Raw genomic sequence first — 21,650 nt, forward strand, 5'->3', positions numbered from 1 at the left:
AGGCCTTCCAGTTGCCTTGGCAACTCTCTTCAAACTCCTATCTATAGTCTAGCTCTGGAGCCACCTAAGGGTTCAATTCCTGAGCATTTGGGTCTGAATCCGGTTTTGGTCCATCAGGCCTTGAGGGCAAATGCCTACATCTCCTCTGCTCCACCGGGCACTGGATAGGCTGGCTCTTCCAGGGAGTTTTCTTCGATTAACACTACTCAGCTGTTCCATTGGTTTCTTTTTCTAAACTCAAGTTGCTACCAGATTCAAGTGTGTATTTATATACCGATGGCTTCATTTTCCTATGTGTGTGCATATGCGTGTGTGTATGTGTGTGCGCACATGTGTGTGTGTTTTCTGGTCCCTCAATTGCTCCGTAAGCCTTTTCAAAGCAAGTCCTCCATGTCCTTGGGTGCCTTCCCAGCACCCCCGCTTACCCCAGCCTCCCACATTGTCCCCTGCACTTGAGGGGTACCCCCATCAGTGCTGGATAACAGAAAGCCAGAGTACCTCCCACCCCAAGGACACACACACACACACACATACACCCCAGAACTGGTCGCAGAGATGAAGCTGTCACAGACAGGCCACGGCAGGGACAGGTGTGGTGGTTTTGAGAACTTTTCGGGGGATGGGACTAAGCAAAAAGTTGAAGAGACGCAAGCAGTGACAAGCCAGCCAGCCCTGCGGGACTCCACCAGGAACGTGGGAGAAGGAAATTTCAGGGGACTGGGGAAAGCTGAAACCTGGGAGGGGTAAAGGAGAATCATAAACAATGGGGAGGCGGGGTGAGATGTTGAAAGCTGGCAGCCAGCAGAGGAGGGGCCAAGGCTTCTTATACAGGAGGGACAGGTGCAGAACGAGGGGCAGCCTGTTCAGGGTAGACAGCAAAGAAGGAAGCACCCAGGAGCCACTCACTAGTGGTGCTGAGCAGAGTAGAGCCCGGAAAGGAGGAAACCACCGATAAGCACGTAGGAGAAGGAGGTGCAGGTTGTCTTACTTTGAAGCATGGAGTCATCCAGATTGGGCCCCACTCCTGACAGCAAATTTGTAGCTGTGCGACCGCAAGCAGGTCATTTGCCCTCTCTGAGCCTAAGTTTCCTCGTCTATGAAATAAGGACTATCTCTACCTTACAGGAATATTGAAGTGCGGTGGATAACAGGTAGAGGGAGGAGGAGGGATGCTCTCCCAGCCTTGTACTCAGACGGACGCAGAAAATGATCTAACTATTAGGTAAAGCTTTCGAACAAGCCCCTGGTGCACTGGAAACAGTGGAAAGACCCAGAAAGAAAGTTTAGGTTCTTGAAAAGAGGCCATCTTTTAGGAGAAGGCCTTCAGGGGACCATACATCTGTACTAGGGAAACCAGGGGCCCATCGCATACAGGAAAGCTTGCTGAGCGCACCTGAAGCAGAAGGAAGTGAGGCCAGACTGGGAATTACTCCCACTGTGGGATGCCGGCTCGGCAGGGTGGGGACGACCCCCAGGACTAAGCATACTGGGACGAGTATGGAGGCTGGGCCACACACTCTGAGTCCTTCAGAAGCCCGTCAGGCCTGGCACTGGGACATTCAGAACTGACCCTCCCTGCGGGAGGACCTGCCAACATCCCAAGTGCCGAGCTCAGCCTTGTAACAGAACACTGATCAACCCAAAGACATTCAGTGCCCTGCACTGATGAGGAAACTGATACAACCAGGGCAGCAGAGCCAACACAATCATAAGGGCTGCACTGAGCTGGAAGAGAGACTGGCGAAGCACATGGCTCATAATTCGAAGACACATCCTGGGCCACTTGGCTGGGACTTGAGTGCGAGGCAGCATTCTTGAGAGATTTCCTTAAACCGAGGACTCTCCAGCCCAGAAACGCACCTTGTCCTAGGTCAGACAGAGTTGGAATTTTATGAAGTCAATCATTGTTCCTCCTGTTCACCATGTTCCCAGATTGAAATCTATGTAGATGAGAAGCTGGTGGAATTAAATTTAGATTCCCAGAGTACACCGCCCTGCGGTGGCCTCTGAGAGGGAGGAGCAGCTGGCAAACTTACCCTGGGAATCTTGCTGCCCTGAGTGCCATGTTCCTTCCTGCTTCCCCTCTGATTAATGGATGGGCCTGCTTCGTTCTCCCTCTGAGTATCTGCCTTGTGGGAATAGCATTGACCAGAAGCAGGGATAGAGTGCTCCATGATCCCGAGAAGGACCACAGAGCCCCCACATATGGTCTCCCTAGCCCTCTCCCAGGGCCAGTGAGAATCACATGAGATAATGCACGTAGGAGCATTTTGTATATGGTAAAGGGCTAGGGAATTGCTCATTGTTCACAATGGAATTGCTTCTTACCCGTAACAGGAATAGTGTTTATCCCAGGAAACCTCTCCTGGTGTCGTTCAGTGCTAGCCCCCTGCTCAGGCCCAGAACATCACACCACGACTTCTCATTTAGACTCCAACATCTTCCGTGATTAACTCCCTCTCCTTGGCCTTCGTTTCTCACACCCCTACTCTGTGGAATCTCTGTTCCAATATTCCTAGAATTCAGACATATGACTATGACTGACATGGTGAAGGCTTCTGAAGAGAAAAGACCGGTCCATGTTTTCTGAGACAACCCTAATTCCTGTGCAGAAGGAGAAGGATGGGAAAGTTGACCTCAGGTTGGCCTTGACCTTGTGTTTTATCCCAGAGCCAACGTGGATTCCCTAAGAACATCATGCACACAGGCAAGTACAGGGATAATCAAATCATACCCTGTAATAGTTCTAGTGATGCCAGAAAACTTGGGTTCATTTTACAGTCCTAGCTAGAGCCCTTGGTCTCTCTATGACTTGATCCTTCCCTGGCATCTGATTTTAATTTTCCCATATATAAAATAGAGACTAGAATTCCTTTTTTCTCAGGCTCCATGACATGAATTCTTAAGGCAGCAAAGACGTGAAGTGTTGCCATACACATATCCCCACCCATGTTTCATGTCCTCTCTCAACCTCCTGCCAAGTGATTAGCCAACCTCTTCTTGAAATGTGTTAACTCCCCACACGGCCTCTCCTATCTCGGGATTAATAAAAAGGTGCTTCTTATATTGAGACAAATCTGCTGCAGTTCCAACCTGTCCACGTGTACCATCAGCTATGCTGCACCCCCTCTCTGCTATGGAAACGCCTCAGATCTTTGCAGTTAGCTATCACATCTCCCCCGAGACTTCTCTCCTCCAGGGCCTTCCACTGTCCTCACGTGGCCGGGTTCCTCATTCACCACCGCCCTGGCCACTGTCCTCTGAATGGGCTCTTATTTAGAAATCCTCAGAGTGGTCTGATTGCAAAAGAGCCATAGCAAGCTCTGCACACGACTCTCTTCCTGGTCCCCATGCCTATCCCCAGCAGCCACCACGCCCTATTGGTTCTCATGTGTTGTCACTGTCAGCTGAACACTCTAAATTATCATGTGTACACCCACTGCTGTTTGTCCCTGTCTTCCTGTCCTGGTCCTCATGCTCTTGCTCTTTGATTTCAAAGTGTAAGAACTGCTTATCTGTCTGTCCCCTCTCTCCTTCCCGTCAGGCAGCCCCTCATCTACCTTTCCCTTTCCCAGCCCCTCCCCCCACAGGCCTGCTGCCAAGACAAGTGAGGGGGCAGAAACTTCTCAGAGAGAACGTAGGGGTGTGCCTGAGAACACAATGCCTTATCGATATGAGTTGTAGTCATATTTGAGTGATTCTCATGTCCAAGTTCTATCTGTATTCCTTCAGGGGATGAGAAAGTAGGTCACATCTTTTTTATCTTGTTATTAGTTTCAGGTGGCTAAAAACAACATAATGATTAGACATTTACACCCTCGCAAAGGAATAACCCCAACAAGTCTACTACCCCCCTGGCACTCACTGTGCATCGCTATTATAATACCATTGACTATATTCCCTATGCTGTACTTTGCATTCTGTGACTATATTTTTTTTAATTACAGTTGGCATTCAATACCATTTTATATTAGTTTCAGGTGTACAGCACAGTGGTTAGGCATTTATATAATTTATGAAATGATTCCCCCCCCATAAGTCTAGTACCCACCTGGCTCTACACATAGTTTTTACAACATTATTGACTGTATTCCCCTTGCTGTATTTCACATCCCTGTGACTATTTTATGACTACCAGCTTGTACTTCCTAATCCCTTCACCTTTCTCACCCACCCGCCTCCCATCTAGGAACCATCAGTTTGTTCACTGTATCTATGAATTTATTTCTGTTTTGTTTGTTCATTTATTCTGTTTTTTAGATTCCACATATAAGTGAGATCGTATGTTTATTTTTCCTTTCTCAGTGTGACCATTTCACTTAACATAATATCTCATCCATGTGGTCGCAAATGGTATGATTTCGTTCTTACTTGTGGCAAAGTAATACTCCATTCTATATATGTACCACAATTTCTTTATCCAGTCTTCTACCAATGGATATTTCGGTTGTTTCCATATTTTGGCTATTGTGAATAGCGCTGCAGTAAACATAGGGGTGCATATATCTTTTCTAATTAGTGTTTTGGATTTCTTTGGATAAGTACGCAGGAATGGAATTGCTGGGTCATTCGGTAGTTCTATTTTTAATTTTTTGAGGCACCGCCATACTGTTTTCCATAGTGGCTGCACCAATTTGCAATCCCACCAACAGTGCCCCATGTTTCCCTTTTCTCCACATCCTCACCAACACTTGTTGTTTGTTTATTTATTGATGATAGCCATTCTGACAGGAGTGAGGTGGTATTTTATTACGGTTTTTATCTGCATTTCTCTGATGATTAGTGACATTGAGCATCTTTTCATATGTCTATTGCTCATCTGTATGTGTTCTTTGGAGAAATGTCTCTTCAGGTGCTCTGCCCATTTTTTTTAATTGGATTGTGTGATTTTTTTGGTGTTGAGTTGTATGAATTTTTTAATAATTTTTTTGCTATTAACCCCTTATCAGATGTATCATTGGCAAATATCTTCTCCCATTCAGTAGGATGTCTTTTCATTTTGTTGATGGTTTCCTGTGCTATGCAAAAACTTTTTAGTTTGTTGTAGTCCCATTTGTTTATTTTTTTCTTTTGTTTCCCTTGCCCGAGAAGATATATCAGTAAAAATGTTACTAAGAGTAATGTATGAGAGTTTACTTCCTATATTTTCTTCTAGGAGTTTTGTCATTTCAGGTTTTACATTTAAGTTTTTAATCCATTTTGAGATTATTCTTGTATGTGCAGTAATCAGAGGGTCCAGTTTCATTTTTTGCATGTATCTGTCCAGTTTTCCCAGCACCATTTATTGAATAGACTATCTTTACCCCAACGTAAGTTCTTGTTTTCTTTGTCATAGACTAAATGACCATATAGGCATGGATTTATTTCTGGACTCTCCATTCTGTTCCATTGATGTATGTGTCTGTTTTTATGCCAGTACCATGCTGTTTTGATTACTATGGTCTTATAGTATAATTTGATATCAGGAAGCATGATACCTCCAGCTTTGCTCTTCTTTCTCAGGATTGCAGTGGCTATTCAGAATCTTTTATGGTTCCATACAGATTTTAAGATTATTTGTTCTAGTGCTGTGAAAAATGCCATTGATAGGGATTGCACTGAATCTATAGATTGCTTTGGGTAGTATGGACATTTTAACTATATTAATTCTTCCTATCCATGAGCATGAGATGTGTTTCCATTTATTTGTATCTTCTTTAATTTCTCTCTTCAATGTTTTATAATTTACTGAGTACAGGTCTTTTAGTTCCTTGGTTAAATTTATTCCTAGGTATTTTTTATACAATTATAAATGGGATTGTTTTCTTAATTTCTCTTTCTGATAGTTTGTTATTGGTGTATAAAAATGCAACCAATTTCTGAATATTAATTTTGTATTGTGCTACTTTCCTAAATTCTTTTATCAGTTCTAATGTGTTTTTGGTGGAATCTTTGGGGTTCTCTCTATATAGGATCGTGTTATCTGCAAATAATGACAGTTTTACTTCTTTCTTTCCCATTTGGATGCCTTTTATTTCTTTTTCATGCCTGACAGCCGTGGCTGGGACTTCCAGGCCACATCTTTTATGTGACTTCTTTACACAGACTCAGAAATGTCACAAAGGATGAGGTGATAGCTTACCTTGCTCCATTCTAGAATTTCTGCATCTATACTTTTCTCAGGGGCATCAATGAAAGAAACTCATGCCCATAACACCCCCACCGGTTAATGGGCTCACCTCTCATCTCCCAGCTCAGTTTCTCCTCTGCAGCTGCCCCCTCTGATTCACACACATTCCCCTTCTCTTATCTATGAGTCCCTGAGCAGACTCTCTGGAGGGCCCTGCCCTGACTCGCTGCCCACACCTGCCCAACTCTGTTCCCCAGCCCTGCTCCACTTTCCAGCCTTCTAGGAATCAGTGGGGACTTCCCTTCCCCAACACTGTCAACTGCTGTGAGTCCCACTGCTCCTATTGTGCTTCATCTCCCTGTGTCCACAGAATAGGCCCTGTTCTGATTTCTCCCCCACCACCTCCCCTATGTCACTTGAGTTATTCAGCATCCTTCAGATTAAGAAATGTGTTCATCCACCATTGCATTCCCAGTGCCTAGACCACTGTCTACCACATAGTAGGAGCTAAATAAATGCCTGTTGAACAAATGTGTAACTGACTTTTGAATGATCGGTCACTTTAAGGATTTGTAAGATTATGTCTACGATAAATGCAAAAAATGCAATAAAAAATAATAAACTTTACTTCTCAAATATGAATAATTTCAGAGGCCTGCAAAAACTACAGAAGAAATAACTCCTCTCCTGACCAAACAGCAGTTTGAGATCACAGAAAAGTTTATTGTAGAAACACCAGAAATTTCAAGGTATCACCTTCAGCCAGGAAATGATGATGTCACAGCACTCCCCAAAGGACCTATGCTGAGCTCATCAGATGCCCCAAGAGAATCATGGACTAAGAGTTTGTGTTAGGACTCAGCAAGCAAGTGAAGGTGACTCCAGATCTTAGAAGCAAAGCCACCTTCTCTCTCACGACCCGTTAGTTGGCCAATAATGTCCTCTTCCTATCCCCTCCAGCACATCTCAAGCATCTTACGTAAGGCCCAAAACGAAGCGTCATTCTCACAAAGTGTTCAGTCACAGAGAACAGGAGGCAGAAGGGACTTTGCAGTCTGGAAAAGAGCCTTAAGCTACCTTGCAAATCACAGGCAGCTTGCAGCCTGGTTTAGAATTGAACCTCCCAAGACCCAAGTCTGATCCTCAAACTCTTCAAGGCCTGGGCACCTGGACAGAGTAGAGTTAGGCCGTATATGCCCAGCATGTTGGAAAAGTCTCAGATGAGTCGTTATGGAACAGAGTTCAGGAAGGGCCAGGCTTCCAAAGAATGGAGCTGTCAGGAGGGGCAAAACAGAACAAAACTTGTTTGCTTGTCCATCACCTCCTCCCTTCACTGCTCATCTGGGTCCTCCCTGTGGACAAGAACTCGTGCCCTCTGAAATACTCCCACCTGGGGCTATTAACCCGGGGCATAGTGCTTCCTGAGACCGAGACTCCAAATCAGGCCCAGACGTGACTTACAGACATGTGATGTGGGCAGCCAATCCACACTTTCCATGGCAGTGTGAGGCTATAGACCAAAAGGCAGGAATTGGTCCCCAGTACAGAAGAGCCCCATGCCAAGCTAGCTTGCCTTGCCATCAGCCACTCATCCAAAGGCCTCATTCTGTGGCTCCTTGAGGGATGGATTCTTGTTCCCAGGCAGCTCAGGTGCAGGAAAGGGGGCCTGGAACTGAGAAACCTGGTGTGCTTGACATCAGCTCTCCATTATCTGCCTTGTAGATGCTCTACACTCCATGGCTAAACTGGGCCCTGGGCATCCCCAGGGACAGGAGCAGGGCCAGCTGGGAGAGTCTGAGTTGAAAATGAGACTGGCTGTGTCCTGACTGCCAGCCAATGCTCTCCATAGATAGACCTACTTCCCCATCTAGAGTGGACTTGATTGGCGAAACTGCTGAGACCCATCAGGAAAAGGAAGTGAGAGGAGGTCAGAGGAGGTAGAAAAGGGAACAGGAGCGAGCCACCTCTACTCCACGGTTCGCTTGTGGGACGTGTTGGTAGAAGTTTGGATGATCTGCAGGCGGGCGGATCTCCCGCTGCTTCTGCCCTTGGACTTGCTGCTCCCTCCGTAGTTCCCACCGCTGCCGCTCCCGTAACCACCTCCACTGCCCGCTCCATAGCCTGCACCGCCCCCGAGAGAGCTCCCCCCACTGCTGCCTCCGTAGCCCCAGCTGCTGCCGCCGCCGAGGCCGCCACCGCCGCCGCTGTACCCTCCAGAGCCTCGGCCACCTCCGCCTCCTGCGCCACCGAGGGTCATCTGGCTGCTCTGCACAGCTGTTGGGGGAGAGGGCAGCCCAGTCGGGTATCAGAAAGACTGGGCAGGGGTACCTGCCTGCACCCACCCTCCAGACAGTCTCCTATGTCCTTCATCACTGGCAGCACCTGACTTGCAAAAACTAGATAAAAGTATATTCATTTCCAAAGCATTCTTCATGCTACAAAAAGATTCCGGGTACATTTTCAGTATTAATATACTGAAAATTCTCCGCCATGCTGATTATTGGGGATCATAACAACTAAGGTTAAGAAGCGCTAAAATCATTTATTTCAACAAATTTCTCCAGGCTTTGCAGTTGTGTTTGCTCATTTGGTTCTCACGGTGTGGGACTGGAAACTAAAATGCCCCCTGCCAGTTCCCTGCTGGGCAACCCTGCTGGGCCTTCCCTCCACTCAGTACCAACCCACCCCAGCCCTGGGCTCTGCTACTTACAGATGCTCACGTGGCTCTGCAGCTCTCCTGACATCCTGTAAAAACAAAGCACACACATGAGCCAGACCTGCCAAGCCAGAAGGAGAGCAGGCAGCAGCCTGGTGACATCAGGAACGGAGATGTCCCCAAGCTTTGTTGTGCATGGTCAGGGGGCCAGGGAGTCCAGAAGGGATTTTAAGCATTTTCTTCAAGACTTTAGCATTGGGAGGTGGGGGGTGGGGTCACCACCTGGCTGTAATGGCTGGGGTTGGGATATAGGAACATTCTGCTTAGAGATAAGAGAATGACAATGACCCTGCCAAATCACCCATCCTCGCTTCTGACTTGAATGTTTCTGCTCACCCTGGGTTACCAATCTTCCCAGAAAAGCTGTTGTCTCCAAATAGTCAGTCCCACAGCTCCAGGGGTACAACCTGCGCTTTGGTCCCAAAATATGGCCCACCTGCTCTCCTCGCCCTCCAGCAGCCTGCGGTAGGTGGCGATCTCCACATCCAGGGACAGCTTGGCTCCCAGCAGTGCCTGGTAGTCACGCAGCAGCCGGGCCATGTGCTCCTTGGACTGTTGCAGGGCCACCTCCATGCCCTGCAGCTTCTGCCCCGCGTCCTGAAGTGCCCGCTGTCCTCTCTCCTCTGCTTCCGAAATGACTGAGTGCATCTGGTCAATCTGCTCAGGAGATGGTCACGGAGAAGACGCGGGGTAGTGCGGGGCAGGCGGGGGGCAGGGGGAGGTTGAGTTTGAAGAGCCCCATCTGGCAGGGCATTCTGGGAGGTGACATGTCTGGACAGCCCACCCTGAACACCCATCTTACCTGCTTCTTGACGTTGCTGATCTCTGCCTGCAGCCTCTGGATAGTGCGGTTGAGCTCTGCAATCTCCATCTTGCTGTTCTTCAAGTCGTCTCCATGTCTTCCCGCTGTGATCTGGAGCTCCTGGTACTGAGGGTCAAAGACAGCAACACAGCCAGCCCGCGGCTCACCATGCGCCCTTCCAGGAGGGAGGGGTCTGCCTTCCCAGACCCTGCCCAGATCATTCTGCCCTGGGAAAGTTCCCAGAGAACCCAGCTATGTTCCCATGCACACACACTCACACCTGTGCCAAACCTCCCTTATCTGAGCTCTGAACACATCTACACACCTACACACACACATCTATGTAAAGCCTCCCTCATTGCCACCAGTCTGTGGGTCAGCCCCACATCCCAGACAGACAAAGTTGCTTGGTGACGTCCTTTTTACCTCTTTTTCCCCATATCTAAGCCTTTATACCAATCTTGACCACACTGCGACCCCTCCTCACTTTCTCCACTCTGCCATATTCCTTCCTACCCTTTTCCAGAATGATTTTCCCAGCAGTCAAGCCCTCATTTCCTCAGGGGCCCTTGGCACACTCCATATTTATTCTCATTTTCTTCTCTATCTCCTTTCCCATGTCTATGTGGCCCCAGCAATAGGAACTCCACCCACACGCCATGACTCTGAAGGAACAAGGGGGATGGTTGGCTCAAGGAAATCTCTGCATTCTGCTGTTTTCACTGTTGGCCGTCTACCTCCCCCATCTGATGCTGAAATCCATGCCACTCAGACAGGGGGACAGAGGCCAGCAGGGATTGGAGGTGGCCACAGGTAAGCCATCCACAAATCAGATCTCAAGTGCCAGCTGTTCAGAATTTAGTGACTGACCCTTGATCCTCAACGAGAGTCTGCACCCTCCAAAAAGGTCCAAGTCAACGTATGTTAAAGAAGTAACCAAAGTTGTGCCCAAAGACTTAATTTCAAAGGTGTTGATCTGAGGAGTAAGGGGATATTCCTACCAGTGATACCACGCTGCTATTAAAGGTGATGTAGAATATTTAATGTCACAGAAAGACATTCAAAGTGATAAATTTAAAAAGTACAAGCCTATATTTTGAAAGACCTCACTATGAAAAACTAAGAATAGACACATGATAATGGTGGAGAGCATGGGTTGCTAGAAGACACACCTGAGTTTAATTAAGTTCTGTCCCAGCCACAAGACCTTAGAGAAATTAGGTCATCTCGTACTCTATTATCTGTAAAGTAGGAATAATGAAATCCTTGCCTCCTAGGGTTGTTATAGGAGTACACTACACAATAGATATGTAAAGCCCCTAGTGCGGTGCCTGGAACATATGAGTTTGCAATAAACATTAGGTACAAAGACCTGGTAGGACATATGCTAACATAGTACTATTGGTAGTGAGAGATGAGTAGTCTGGACCTGTAATTTCGCAGTTGTCTGTAACAAGCATGTTTTACTTCAGAAATAAGAGAAAGACGATACAAGTTCCAGGAGGTACGTTTGGCTTTGGGTACCGAGTCTGGCCAGGGGGCCACAGCCCTCACCTTGGTCTGGTACAGCGCCTCCGCCTCCTCCTTGCTCTTCTGGGCGATCATCTCATACTGGGCTTGCACAGCGCTGATGATGCTGTCCAGGTCCAGGGAGCGGTTGTTGTCCATGGACACGATGACATTGGTGTCACTGATGTGGGTCTGCATCTGGGAGAGCTCCTGCGAGGCATGGACCACAGGCTAACTCCTTCCACTGTCCTCCTAGGGCCTCAGTTTCCCTTTTCTGCCCCCCTCGAGGCTCTCTGGAGAAGCCAGAAGCCTGGGCCAGGTAGGAGTCTTTGGGGAAAGTTCTTTGAATTTTGGTTGGCCACTGAGAGGTACCTTAACTACAGGTAAAGCCTCCCAGACCTAGTTCCAGGGAGAAGAGAGAGCCTGAATTCAGAGCCCTTGTAGACACCAGCTACCCAACATGCTGCTTCTGTGCCCTGTATATCTGCCTTGCTCTCGCTTGGCTACCATCTTGAGCTGGGCCCTCTGACAGGCAGACTTGCTTCTTGAAACCACAGGAGCTCCCAGAGGCCACAGGAAAAAACTACACCTCTGCTGCCACTCACCCTCACTTGAGTCTGGGCTCTACCGTTGACTAGGTAGGTAACCTAGCAAGTGACTGACTCCCTCAGCGCCTCAGTTTTCTCGTCTGTAGAGTGGAGATACCCAGGATATAGTGAAGCTCCTAGCACAGCATCTGGCCCAGAGCAGTGCCCCCAGTTTAGACATGGGTGACTGTAGGACCAGGGGTGCTAAGAGCATATTGTCTGTCACCACTGCACGCTTCATCCTCATTCGCTCTAAGATCCACACTGTCCTCTTCTGTGGAGTTCCTCAATAGCCCCCATCAACTTGCCAGCGCTGAGGAAGATTTCTGGTTGGTTTTACCCCTATGTGTCCCAGGTATTAACCTCATTTCTTAGACAGAAGTGGGGATGGTTTCACCTTCTCCTACCTCAGGACTCTCCACGCCTCCCTTCTCCAGTACCCCCATCCAGGAATCATAAGTACTGAGGGTTAAGAGAACGGCTGACTCCTGGTCCACAGAGTTGAGGTGACTGGGGAGAGGCGTCCCTAGTAGGCAACCTTGGGTTTCAGGCCTCCCCCTTTCACAGCCCGTTCCCCATGTAAGATATGAGAAAAGACAAGGGTTTCTTATGAGGATTTAACTCACGATCTCAAATAACTGCTTCAGGAAATTGACCTCCCCAAACAGTGAGTCCACCCTGGACTGCAGGTCCACTTTGTTCATAAAGGCAGAATCCACATCCTGAAGAGCAAGGAAAGACAGTCTGACTTTTTGCCTGGTTTGCCCGATACCAGGGGGCTGGGTGGCCCAGGCAAGTGGCAACGCCCCTCGGGGTTTGTTTCCTCCCCTTATTCAAATAAGAGACCTGCAAACCTTGGTTTTTTGGGCCAGAAGGAAGTGTGACACCAAGCTCTTCATCTTGGTTAATCACACACAACACCCCAGGTCACTCCCCAGGTCCCAAGGCCACAAACAACGGACACTCAAATGCTGTCCGTTAATTTAATTTCACTTTCAGGACCCTGGAGAGATTAAAAACTCAAGGATTCCTAAAGATTCACATTAACATCACTTTCAGACTTTCCCCTTCTGGGTAAGAGTCCCAGCATTTGGCCAGCACACTCAACAAGCCGGCCCCCAAGGTCACCCTGTCTATCCCTCAGTCACACAGCGTTTCACAGGAATTCCTCACTCTATTCAGCCTCCTGGGCCGACTGTCCCCTCCGGGACACCTCCATTCCTCACCTTCTTCAGGATGACAAAGTCATTCTCATTGTTGGTCCTCCGGTTGATTTCTTCCTCATATCTGTGGGGGGAGGTAAGAAACAAGACAGGCTGCAGGGGCTGACCTTGACTCTTTGAGATCTCTCCTGCAGAGGAAGGCTTGGAATTCCTTACAGTTTTACTCTCTTGGACTCTTGCTTCCCCCTACCAGGGCTTGCTGCTCTCACTGACAAGCAGCTGGAGCCAGGACCTGGTTCTGCAGGTCAACAAAGGGGACAACGACCCAACGTGGAAAACCTAGAGCCCCCCCTTTTTATTTGTAAACGTGTCGAGCTCAATCATTTATTTTTTTTTAATTGAGAACTTAAAGTAACCACTTTTGCTAAATCTTTTTAAAGAGAAAAAAATTTCATCTATGATTCTGCGCCCCCAACACCGTCAGTGCAAATTTCATTTCTCCCTTGTTAACTCGCACACACTTGACAGTGCACTGGCCCAAGGCAATAAGCACGTCAGGGTGATGTTTAGAGCAGTGCCCTGCACCCCTCAGCATGGGGAGGGAGAGGCCACTTGTCTGCAGGTGTAGGAGCAGCTGACCTAGCCTCAGACAAGTCCTGCTACTCCTATCGTTATTAATAACAGCCAGTGCCTACCGAGTGCTTAGCCAGTGCAGGCACAGCCTACGAATTTATTCAGAAGAATTTCATCTAAACCAGTGGCTCTCCGAATGTGATCCCCAGTACCCAGCATGAGTGTCACTTGGAAACGTTAGAAGCAAAAACACTCCAGCCCCATCCCAGACCTACTTGGTCAAACTGCTTTTCACAAGCTGAGGCACGCTCACGTTCGAAAGCCACAGATCCACCCCTCACGACAATCCAACAAGGAGGGTACTCACTATCCCTACTTTACTAATGTGAAAACTAAAGGCTTAGATAGCCAGAAAGTGGCAAAGCCCACACTGGAACCGAGACGTATCTGGTGCCAACATCCAAGAAGCTAGTCTACCCCTCCCCACGCAATACAATTGAGAGCTGACTGGCAATACCATCCTACCAGGGCGACCATGTGCAAAATGCCCCCCCCCCCCCCCTGCAGCTGTGCAGTGCGGAGCCTGCATGGCTGTGTCTGGTGGGCCTGCTCCCACCCCTTACACATTAACAATGGAGCAGAAGGTCTTGCCCTGTGAATCAGTTCCCTGCTGTGCTTCTCCCCAGGCCCTTGGCCCCGCCTGGAGCCTTACTTGTTCTTGTATTCCTCCACCATATCTTGCATGCTCGTGACCTCCGTGTTCTGGCGCATCTGCTGCGCGTTGAGAAAATCCACCTGCCTCCTCAGCTCGCCGATGTAGTTCTCTAAGAAGGGCTCCAGGTTGTTGGTCCAAATCGACGTGTTTACCTGCTGCAGCAGCTCCCATTTCGTTTGTAGCACCTGATTCTGCTGTTCCAGGAATCGCACCTAAGAGGAAGAGACCTCCAAGTTCACCCCAGGCTGTGGATCTGAGAAGCACCCCCACGGGGAGGAGGACGGGCAGCTCCACCGCATATCCAGGACTCAGAGACTCAGGATGGCCCCTCTAGGGGTCAGGGAGCTCCCCTTTCTCTGGGACAGGACACATGGGCACAGTGTGGTGGCTGATGGTTGATAAATGGCTATCAGGTCAACTCACCTGAAATTACACTAAGCTAACTTTGGTGTTGCAGGTAAATCCCTCCAGCAGGCTCCTTGTGTCCCCTAACTACCCCCATTTACGTCATAGGGCTGTCACCCAGGTTATTCGTGCCAACATGAGGAAATGGTGATCAGAGCATCTGACACAGCCAAGGCTCATTTCTCTTTGTGGTTGAACTGCATTATATGACTGAGGAGAGGAGAAAATCAAAGGAGGGAAGGAACAATTTGACTTCGAGTATTACACTGATTCCTGAGCAAACTTGCCTGGGTGTCCCCTCCCTGGAGGCCCCACCACCTCTGCTGTCTGCCAGTATGTTTTTCAGGAAGGTTACCTCACGTAAATGCTCTTAGAACCCAGACAGAATTTTAACAGTAAATAAATGTTCTCTTTTTTTTTTTTCATGTTATATAATGCATTCCAGTGCCCCACAGTCAGAACTTTGGGGTTATCTAGTATTCAGGGATTACCCAGGTTCTATTTCCTCCATTCTCACAGAGAATGGAAAGGGGACATCGTCCTATATTCTTACCATCTGTTCCCCAAAACTGTGGACACAAAGGTCAGGTACAGCATCCAGAGAGCTGGGTGCTGTGCAGACCAAGTGCGTGGACTGTCAGTTGCCTGATAATGATAAACCCTCACCTCACCTCTACTGGCTGCACACATATGGAGCCCCCACCCCCACGTCTTAGGTGAAGACCATGGATGCCTCTATGTTTTGTTCAGGTACACACACAGACACACACACACACTCTCCCCAGGATCTGTCTGGGGGCTGTGTCTGGGGACAAACCCCCTGCTTCAGAACGCTGAAGACAGCCCCCTACAATACGGCACTAAGGAGGGTTCCCAGAATCCCCAGGCCTTGCGACTGCCCATCTGAGGATCCAGTCCTCGTCAACCCCCTTTGGGTTCTGACTCTAGGCTGGAAAGTGAGTGCAGAGAACACTGTTACTCATGGCTTATTTTTGTTCAACTTATCAAAGCCAGAGATAAGGCAACTAGCTCTCACAGGTTTGTCCACACAGCTCGTAACAGCCCTGTGAGAAATTCTTGCCACCTGGCCTATTTTTCACTCTGGCAGCACTCCCAGGGAGTGGAGAAATCTGTTGAACACTTGTTCACAGCCCTGTGCTCTGTGTTGTGGGGATCAAAAGAAAGAATCTTATGGGCCCATGGTGAATTTCCACATCAAACAATGAGGAGACAGTAGGACACCTCTGGGTACTTTGGGTTTCTTTGAGTCCCCCTAGTCAAAGAAACCGTGGAGCTCATCAGGCCACCCAAACTGCAAAGGCAGAGGCTGGCATCATGGATTGCCAGACAATTTTATTGGGATTAAACCACTAGACAAGTCATTGAAAGTCATTGTGATCTTTCTCCAGGCCCCCAAAACACTCCTGAGCTGTGTTCCCCATTGGCAATACTCAGGGGAAGCTCAGCTAACACAGATAAAACTTACAGCATGCTGAGCTAACCCTCTTACTGGAAAAAGCACACCCCACTCAGCCTCTCATGCTTCTCTCCCTCCCACTCATGACATTCTAGCCACAGAGACCTTCTGGTGCCTCCAGCAGCCCAGATCTCCCCAATCCTTAGCCTGGCTAACTCCTATGCACCCTTTAGACCTCCACTGAAGTGGCATCCCCTGGTGTCTCCCCTCTGCATCTATCATGATTTACAGTCTTTTGGTGTGAGCCCAAGGAAGGCAAACCATGTCTGCTTTGTTCTCCAGTAAACACGGTGTGTATATCAATGGACACACAGTGCCCAACACAGAGAAGACAGTTCGTAAGCATCACAGACTAAAGAAATGCTAAGGGCTTTGAAATTGTCTGCTAGTGTAGACTTTCCAGCCCACTCGCTACCCTGGCATAGAGGACTCAAGTTCAGCTGAACAAAGACAAGCCAGTATCCCCATGAAAAAGGCTGAAATCCCCCCCTTTCCTTCCTGAGATCCCTTTCCCTTGTCATTGGTTCTTTTAAAAAGCCTTTGTCCCCATTCCCACTCTCTGAGAGTCAAGCCCGATACCTGAAGGGCTGACTCAGTTTTTCATTCAACATAGATTTATTGAACAATTATCATGTGCCAGACACTATTCTGGATGCTTAGAGATTCAATAATAAGCAAAACAGGAAAAAAAACCTGCTTTCCCGAAGTTTGCATTCTATTCAGAGAGACAACTGTAAAGAAATTGTTGAAATATACAGTGTATCAAATGGCGATAGCGGCTGTGGAGAAAAATTACACAGGAATGGCGGACAGAGATGCTGGCTGGGGTGGGCGTGTTACTTTAAATAGAGAGTTCAGGGAAGGCCTCAGTGAGACAGTGGCATCTGAGCAAAGACCTGAAGTAGATGATGGGGGAAGCCAACCCACTCTTTGGAAGAGAGGAGTTCCAAGCAGAGGAAATAGCAAGTGTAAAGGCCCTGAGGCAGGACCATGCTTCGGGTGCTGGAGGATGCAAGAATGCAATCGTGTGCTGGTAAGTACGAGGAAAGCAGGAAAGGAAGCAGAGAGGGAGTGTAGGACCACAGCAGACCGTGAGTGTGTACCCTGGGGAGCTGAATTCCAGCCTTCATTCTGTTCACTAAAACTTGCGGCTTGAGAGCCATTTCATCCAATGGTAGCAATGTCACCTAATTCTCATCACTGCAAGCCAAGGGCTAGCAACAGCTGTGGGTTGGAGAGCCAGATCATACAGGGCCTCAGAGGATCTTGGCTTTTATTCTACCTGTGGCAAGAAGCCAATGGAGGAGTAATATGATAGCTTGAAAGGATGTCTCCCGCGTGGTGCTAAGAATAGGCTGGCTGGGGTTAAGGGTGAAAGCAGGGTCAGATCAGAAACTAGGGTCAGGAGTCCCCGCAATGGAAGGCTTCTCCCTTCCAACCAGGCCAGAGCCCTCCTGGATGAGGATTCTCTCCTCGTGGTCACCACAAACCATGCCCTTGGGGAAGGACAAGAAGCCACGGTTTCCTGCATCTTGGCCTCTGCCTGTAGCCCTGGGCCAGAAAACTGAGCAGATGTCCTATCAGTGACAGGAACCGCAATCAGATGAGTCTCAGGAGACCAGCTGCAGCAGCCCGTGGCCATTTCACTGACTAACCCCCACCTCTCAACCAGCTCTTGTCCCTGACCCTGCCTTGGCCTCTCCTTGACCTCTCCTTCACCTGTCACCTCCTTGCTCCAGTCAAGCTGTCCCCGTCCCTGCCTGTGCCTGAGATGTGATCATATTCAGCCAAATTTCCCACCCAAGATAACCAGAAGTAGCCAGAAGCGTCTAGCTCTGTTGAACTCTTCTTTGGCTCTCGCTAGGCCTCCTCCTCCCCTAGCTCACACACGCTGGCCTGTCCCCAGCATGTACCCGGATCTCAGGGGCCTGCTATACAGCCCAACGCTGGACCATGGCGATGGCTACCCTGCAGTCAGATCACAGGTTAAGCTCTGGCCTTAACACAGAACTTCTGTGGGGACTGAGGGGAAGTCACTGAGCATCCAGCGGCCTTTGTGGTGCTTCCCACTACTTCCCAAGAGCCAAAACCTTCTGGGGATCCAACCGTAGCTGCCTTGCCTCCACCTCTGGACAAGAGGAAACGCTGGAGGAAAGTGTTTACCATAGGTCTTCCACCAGCCTCTGCTTAGTGATTTCGGCCTGGACCAGACCTAATCTGAAATTTAATGAGGAAACTAGGCTAGGGAGAAGGGGGACAGTGGCTTCATCTGGCCTATTTCGAGCCCTTAACGAGCTAAAATGAGGAGTTCAGTTAGAATCCTACTTAATATGCTATTGACTTCACACCCCAGCAATACCCACCAGGGCATTCACCTGGGCTCTGCCATGGCTCCTGGAGGGCAGGACTGGTGTCCTAGTCACCTTGTTGTCACCCTGTGGTACAGTGTCTGGCATATAATAGATGCTTAGTAAGTGTTTGTGGGATGGATGAGTGGATGGAGGAAGGGAAAGAGGAAGGAATGGATGGATGGATGGATGGAAAGTGAATAATAATGAATGAGAATAAGGTTACTCCACCATGTCTGTTGGATATTTTCACACCTTTTATCTGCTTTCCTGCCAAAAGGAAAAGATAAAAATGAATTCCCTCATTAAGTCAAATTGAGGCCTAAACAAAGTAAATGTTTTCTTGGAAGTGATTGTCACCACCAACCGACACAGCACAGTGCGGTGAGAGGTGGCCGGGCACGCGGCCCTCTCAGTCCTTTGCACAGGGACCAGAGACTCCGCCTGCCCCTGGAGCACTCACCTTGTCGATGAAGGAGGCGAACTTGTTGTTGAGAACCATGATCTGCTCCCGCTCCTGGGTCTTGACTCTCTGAATTTCAGGGTCCACCTCCAGGTCAAGTGGCTGCAGGAGGCTCTGGTTAACAGTCACCTCTTGGATGCCCCCCACGGGACAAGATGGACCAAAGGCCCTAAGCCCAAAATTACTACTCCCAAACCCAGCACCCCCAAAACCACCTCGTCCATAGCCACCACTTCCAAAGCTCCCACCCCCAAAAGCACCACCTGCAAAACCACCACCTCCAGAGCCAGCACCTCCAAAACCACCACCCCCAAAGTTTCTGCCCCCTCCAAACCCCCTTCCTGCTCCTGCACCCTGGCAGAAACTACTGGTGCCTCTCCCCACTAGGTTAACAGAGATGCTTTTACTGCCACCCAAATTGTAGAGGCTCCACGAGCCAAAGCCCCTCGCCTGGCTGCCATACCCACCCCCGCCACACCTCCCTCGGGCCTGACACACGGAACCCACGGCCTGACTGCCACCACCAGAGCCTGCAGAAGAGCCAAAGCTGTAAACCCTCTTGCTCCTTGAGCTAAACGCTGACTGAGAGCTAAACTGGCGGCTCATGGTTGCTGGAGCATCCAGGCAAGCAGACACAAGAAAGGGCAGCTGGAAGGAGGCAGAGACAGGGGCAGGAAAGAGTGATGACTCCTTTGCAAGAGGCCTGGCTCACTCCTATATATGCACACACACACACATACGCACGCATTAGCTGGGCGGGGCACCCTCCCAAACCTGAGAAGGGAGTATCTATGTTTAGTTTGTCTGCCAGCAACATCTGTTTAAAACCTCATACCTATGACTTGTCGGAATTGCACTGTAGACAAACTTCCCCAACTTGATCATTTATCATTCATCTCTTGCCATTTAGAGAGCAGAGTGCACTAATCTCTCAGGATCAAGTCGCTGGAAACTCCTCTACAAGTTTCCCCCAAATCATGAGTTGATATCTTCCTAAGAAACTCCACCATTGAGTTGTTTGTTTTTGAGGTGTGCCCTGGAGATCTGGGGCAAAGGTAGGGGATGTCCACCTGCCTTGGGACTACAGCGGGGACACCGGTGGAGACATCTGCTGCCATAGAATTATGGTGGGGCAAAGGTGTGTTCTGGCCTCCCCGCTACCTGCTTCTGCTCCCCACTGTTCCCATCACCATGTACACCCCAAATTTTAATCACATGAAAACACAGGATTGTGGTCATTGAGTGCAAGTGAAAACTAGGAGACTATGTCCAAAACCACCCACATTTTGCTGGGGGCATCACTGCTTCTCTGTACGCCTCAGGCTGCTCAAACACAGAACAGACGAAGTCCTGTAGCACTAAAGCTGTGGATTCACTGAGCGTCTACCAGGACCTACCATTGTCTGCTAGCCCCAAAGACAAGCTATCCCCAAATCTCTCTTTTTTTTTCTCTTCATTTCCAATCTATTGTAGACCAATGCGTTTGTAAAATTGAATAAAAAATGAATTACCTTTAAAGGGAGATGTTTTAAAGCTATACAAAATACAAACCAAACCCCAAGTTTTTAATTTAGTATCAACATACATAAAATTGTTCTATTGCTAAAAGGAAAAAAAATTTAATTGAGTTCCTAAATGCTTCTTCTCAAATTCTGTAACTCTTATTCTCAAACCAATAACAAAGTGCCCTGGACCAGCACTCGTGTGTGGGCCCACATTCTGGAAAGCGCTGTCCCAGACAGTAAGCAGGGGTGAAGCTCATTCAGTGAGCATCAACGTTGACCACCAAAAAATGTGCACTTGCCCTCCATGCTCAAATTGATGGTAGCTATCATCCAAAACTTAATGATGATGATGGTGATAAATAACAAAGAATTTGGGGGTGCGGGGGGAAACCTACATGTCCACACTCAGAAAAATGGCTGAACGATGGCTTGCTCACTTGGATACAATTATTTAAAATTATCATCATGGAGACCATGTAGCAGCTTATGATACAATATTAAATGAAAGCATGGAGTCTGCTGTGAATCCCTAAAAATTAAAATGCAGAGAAGGCAGACTTAAAAAGTAACATAGAAAGTGAATTGATTATTAAAGATTATGGGAGGGGTTTCCCCTAATAGTTAAAATGTCTTTTTCCTTTGTATTTGTGCCGTAAGTCATTATTTTTTGCAAAAGTTGGGGCTGAAATCACAGCTGCCAGGAGCTATAGAGGTTTAAAAGGTGGTTGGTGGGAAAGAACAAGAGAGGTTTGGGGGAGCCGCGGTGAGAAGAAGGCATGCTTGGGCTGGGAGGGGTTCTGTGGGCAGCCTCAAGCCTCCACACCTTCATAGCGATTCAGTAACTGTTTAGTGGACCGTCTCCAGGAGCCACTGTGGGATAGAAGAGAGTGAACCTGAAATTGACTGTCACAAGAACTGGTTTCAGCTCCCAGCCTTGCTTCTACTGGCCTGTGATCTTAGGCAAGTCGCCTACTCTAGAGTCTCAGATCCTTAAAGGAATCAGAGTATCTATTTCTCAAGGAGTCAATGCTTTTAAGGCCTGTGAAAAAACACAGAACACTGTAATATACTAAATGATCATAAATATACCTACCCTCAGATCTTGGTAGGATGACTAATGGTCCCACTTTGCCGCCAGGACTTTCAGGGCTTAAACCCAGATAGTCCCGGGCCAATCAGGACAGTTGTCACCCAAGTCTTGGCTCCTCGCGTCTGCACAGCCCTAGTCCTGGCCCTAGCCCCCTCAGGGAGCTTCTAGTAGGAAAGGGAAACCCCCAG

The 21,650-nt window shown here is 48.5% G+C and overlaps 1 protein-coding gene across 1 annotated transcript; it reads right to left on the bottom strand.

The window, feature by feature from the left end:
• Nucleotides 1-6,830: 6,830 nt before the first annotated feature.
• KRT77 (keratin 77) lies at nt 6,831-19,542 on the bottom strand. The gene is made up of 9 exons (XM_033118775.1): nt 18,868-19,542; nt 14,172-14,386; nt 12,950-13,010; nt 12,350-12,445; nt 11,182-11,346; nt 9,628-9,753; nt 9,262-9,482; nt 8,820-8,854; nt 6,831-8,383 (listed from the first exon to the last, which is right to left on the bottom strand). Exons 1-9 carry the CDS (start codon nt 19,471-19,473, stop codon nt 8,076-8,078), a joined length of 1,833 nt encoding a protein of 610 aa, XP_032974666.1. The 5' UTR covers nt 19,474-19,542; the 3' UTR covers nt 6,831-8,075.
• Nucleotides 19,543-21,650: the final 2,108 nt, after the last annotated feature.

This window comes from Rhinolophus ferrumequinum, chromosome 10 (genome assembly GCF_004115265.2).
Source record: "Rhinolophus ferrumequinum isolate MPI-CBG mRhiFer1 chromosome 10, mRhiFer1_v1.p, whole genome shotgun sequence".
NCBI lineage: Eukaryota > Metazoa > Chordata > Mammalia > Chiroptera > Rhinolophidae > Rhinolophus > Rhinolophus ferrumequinum.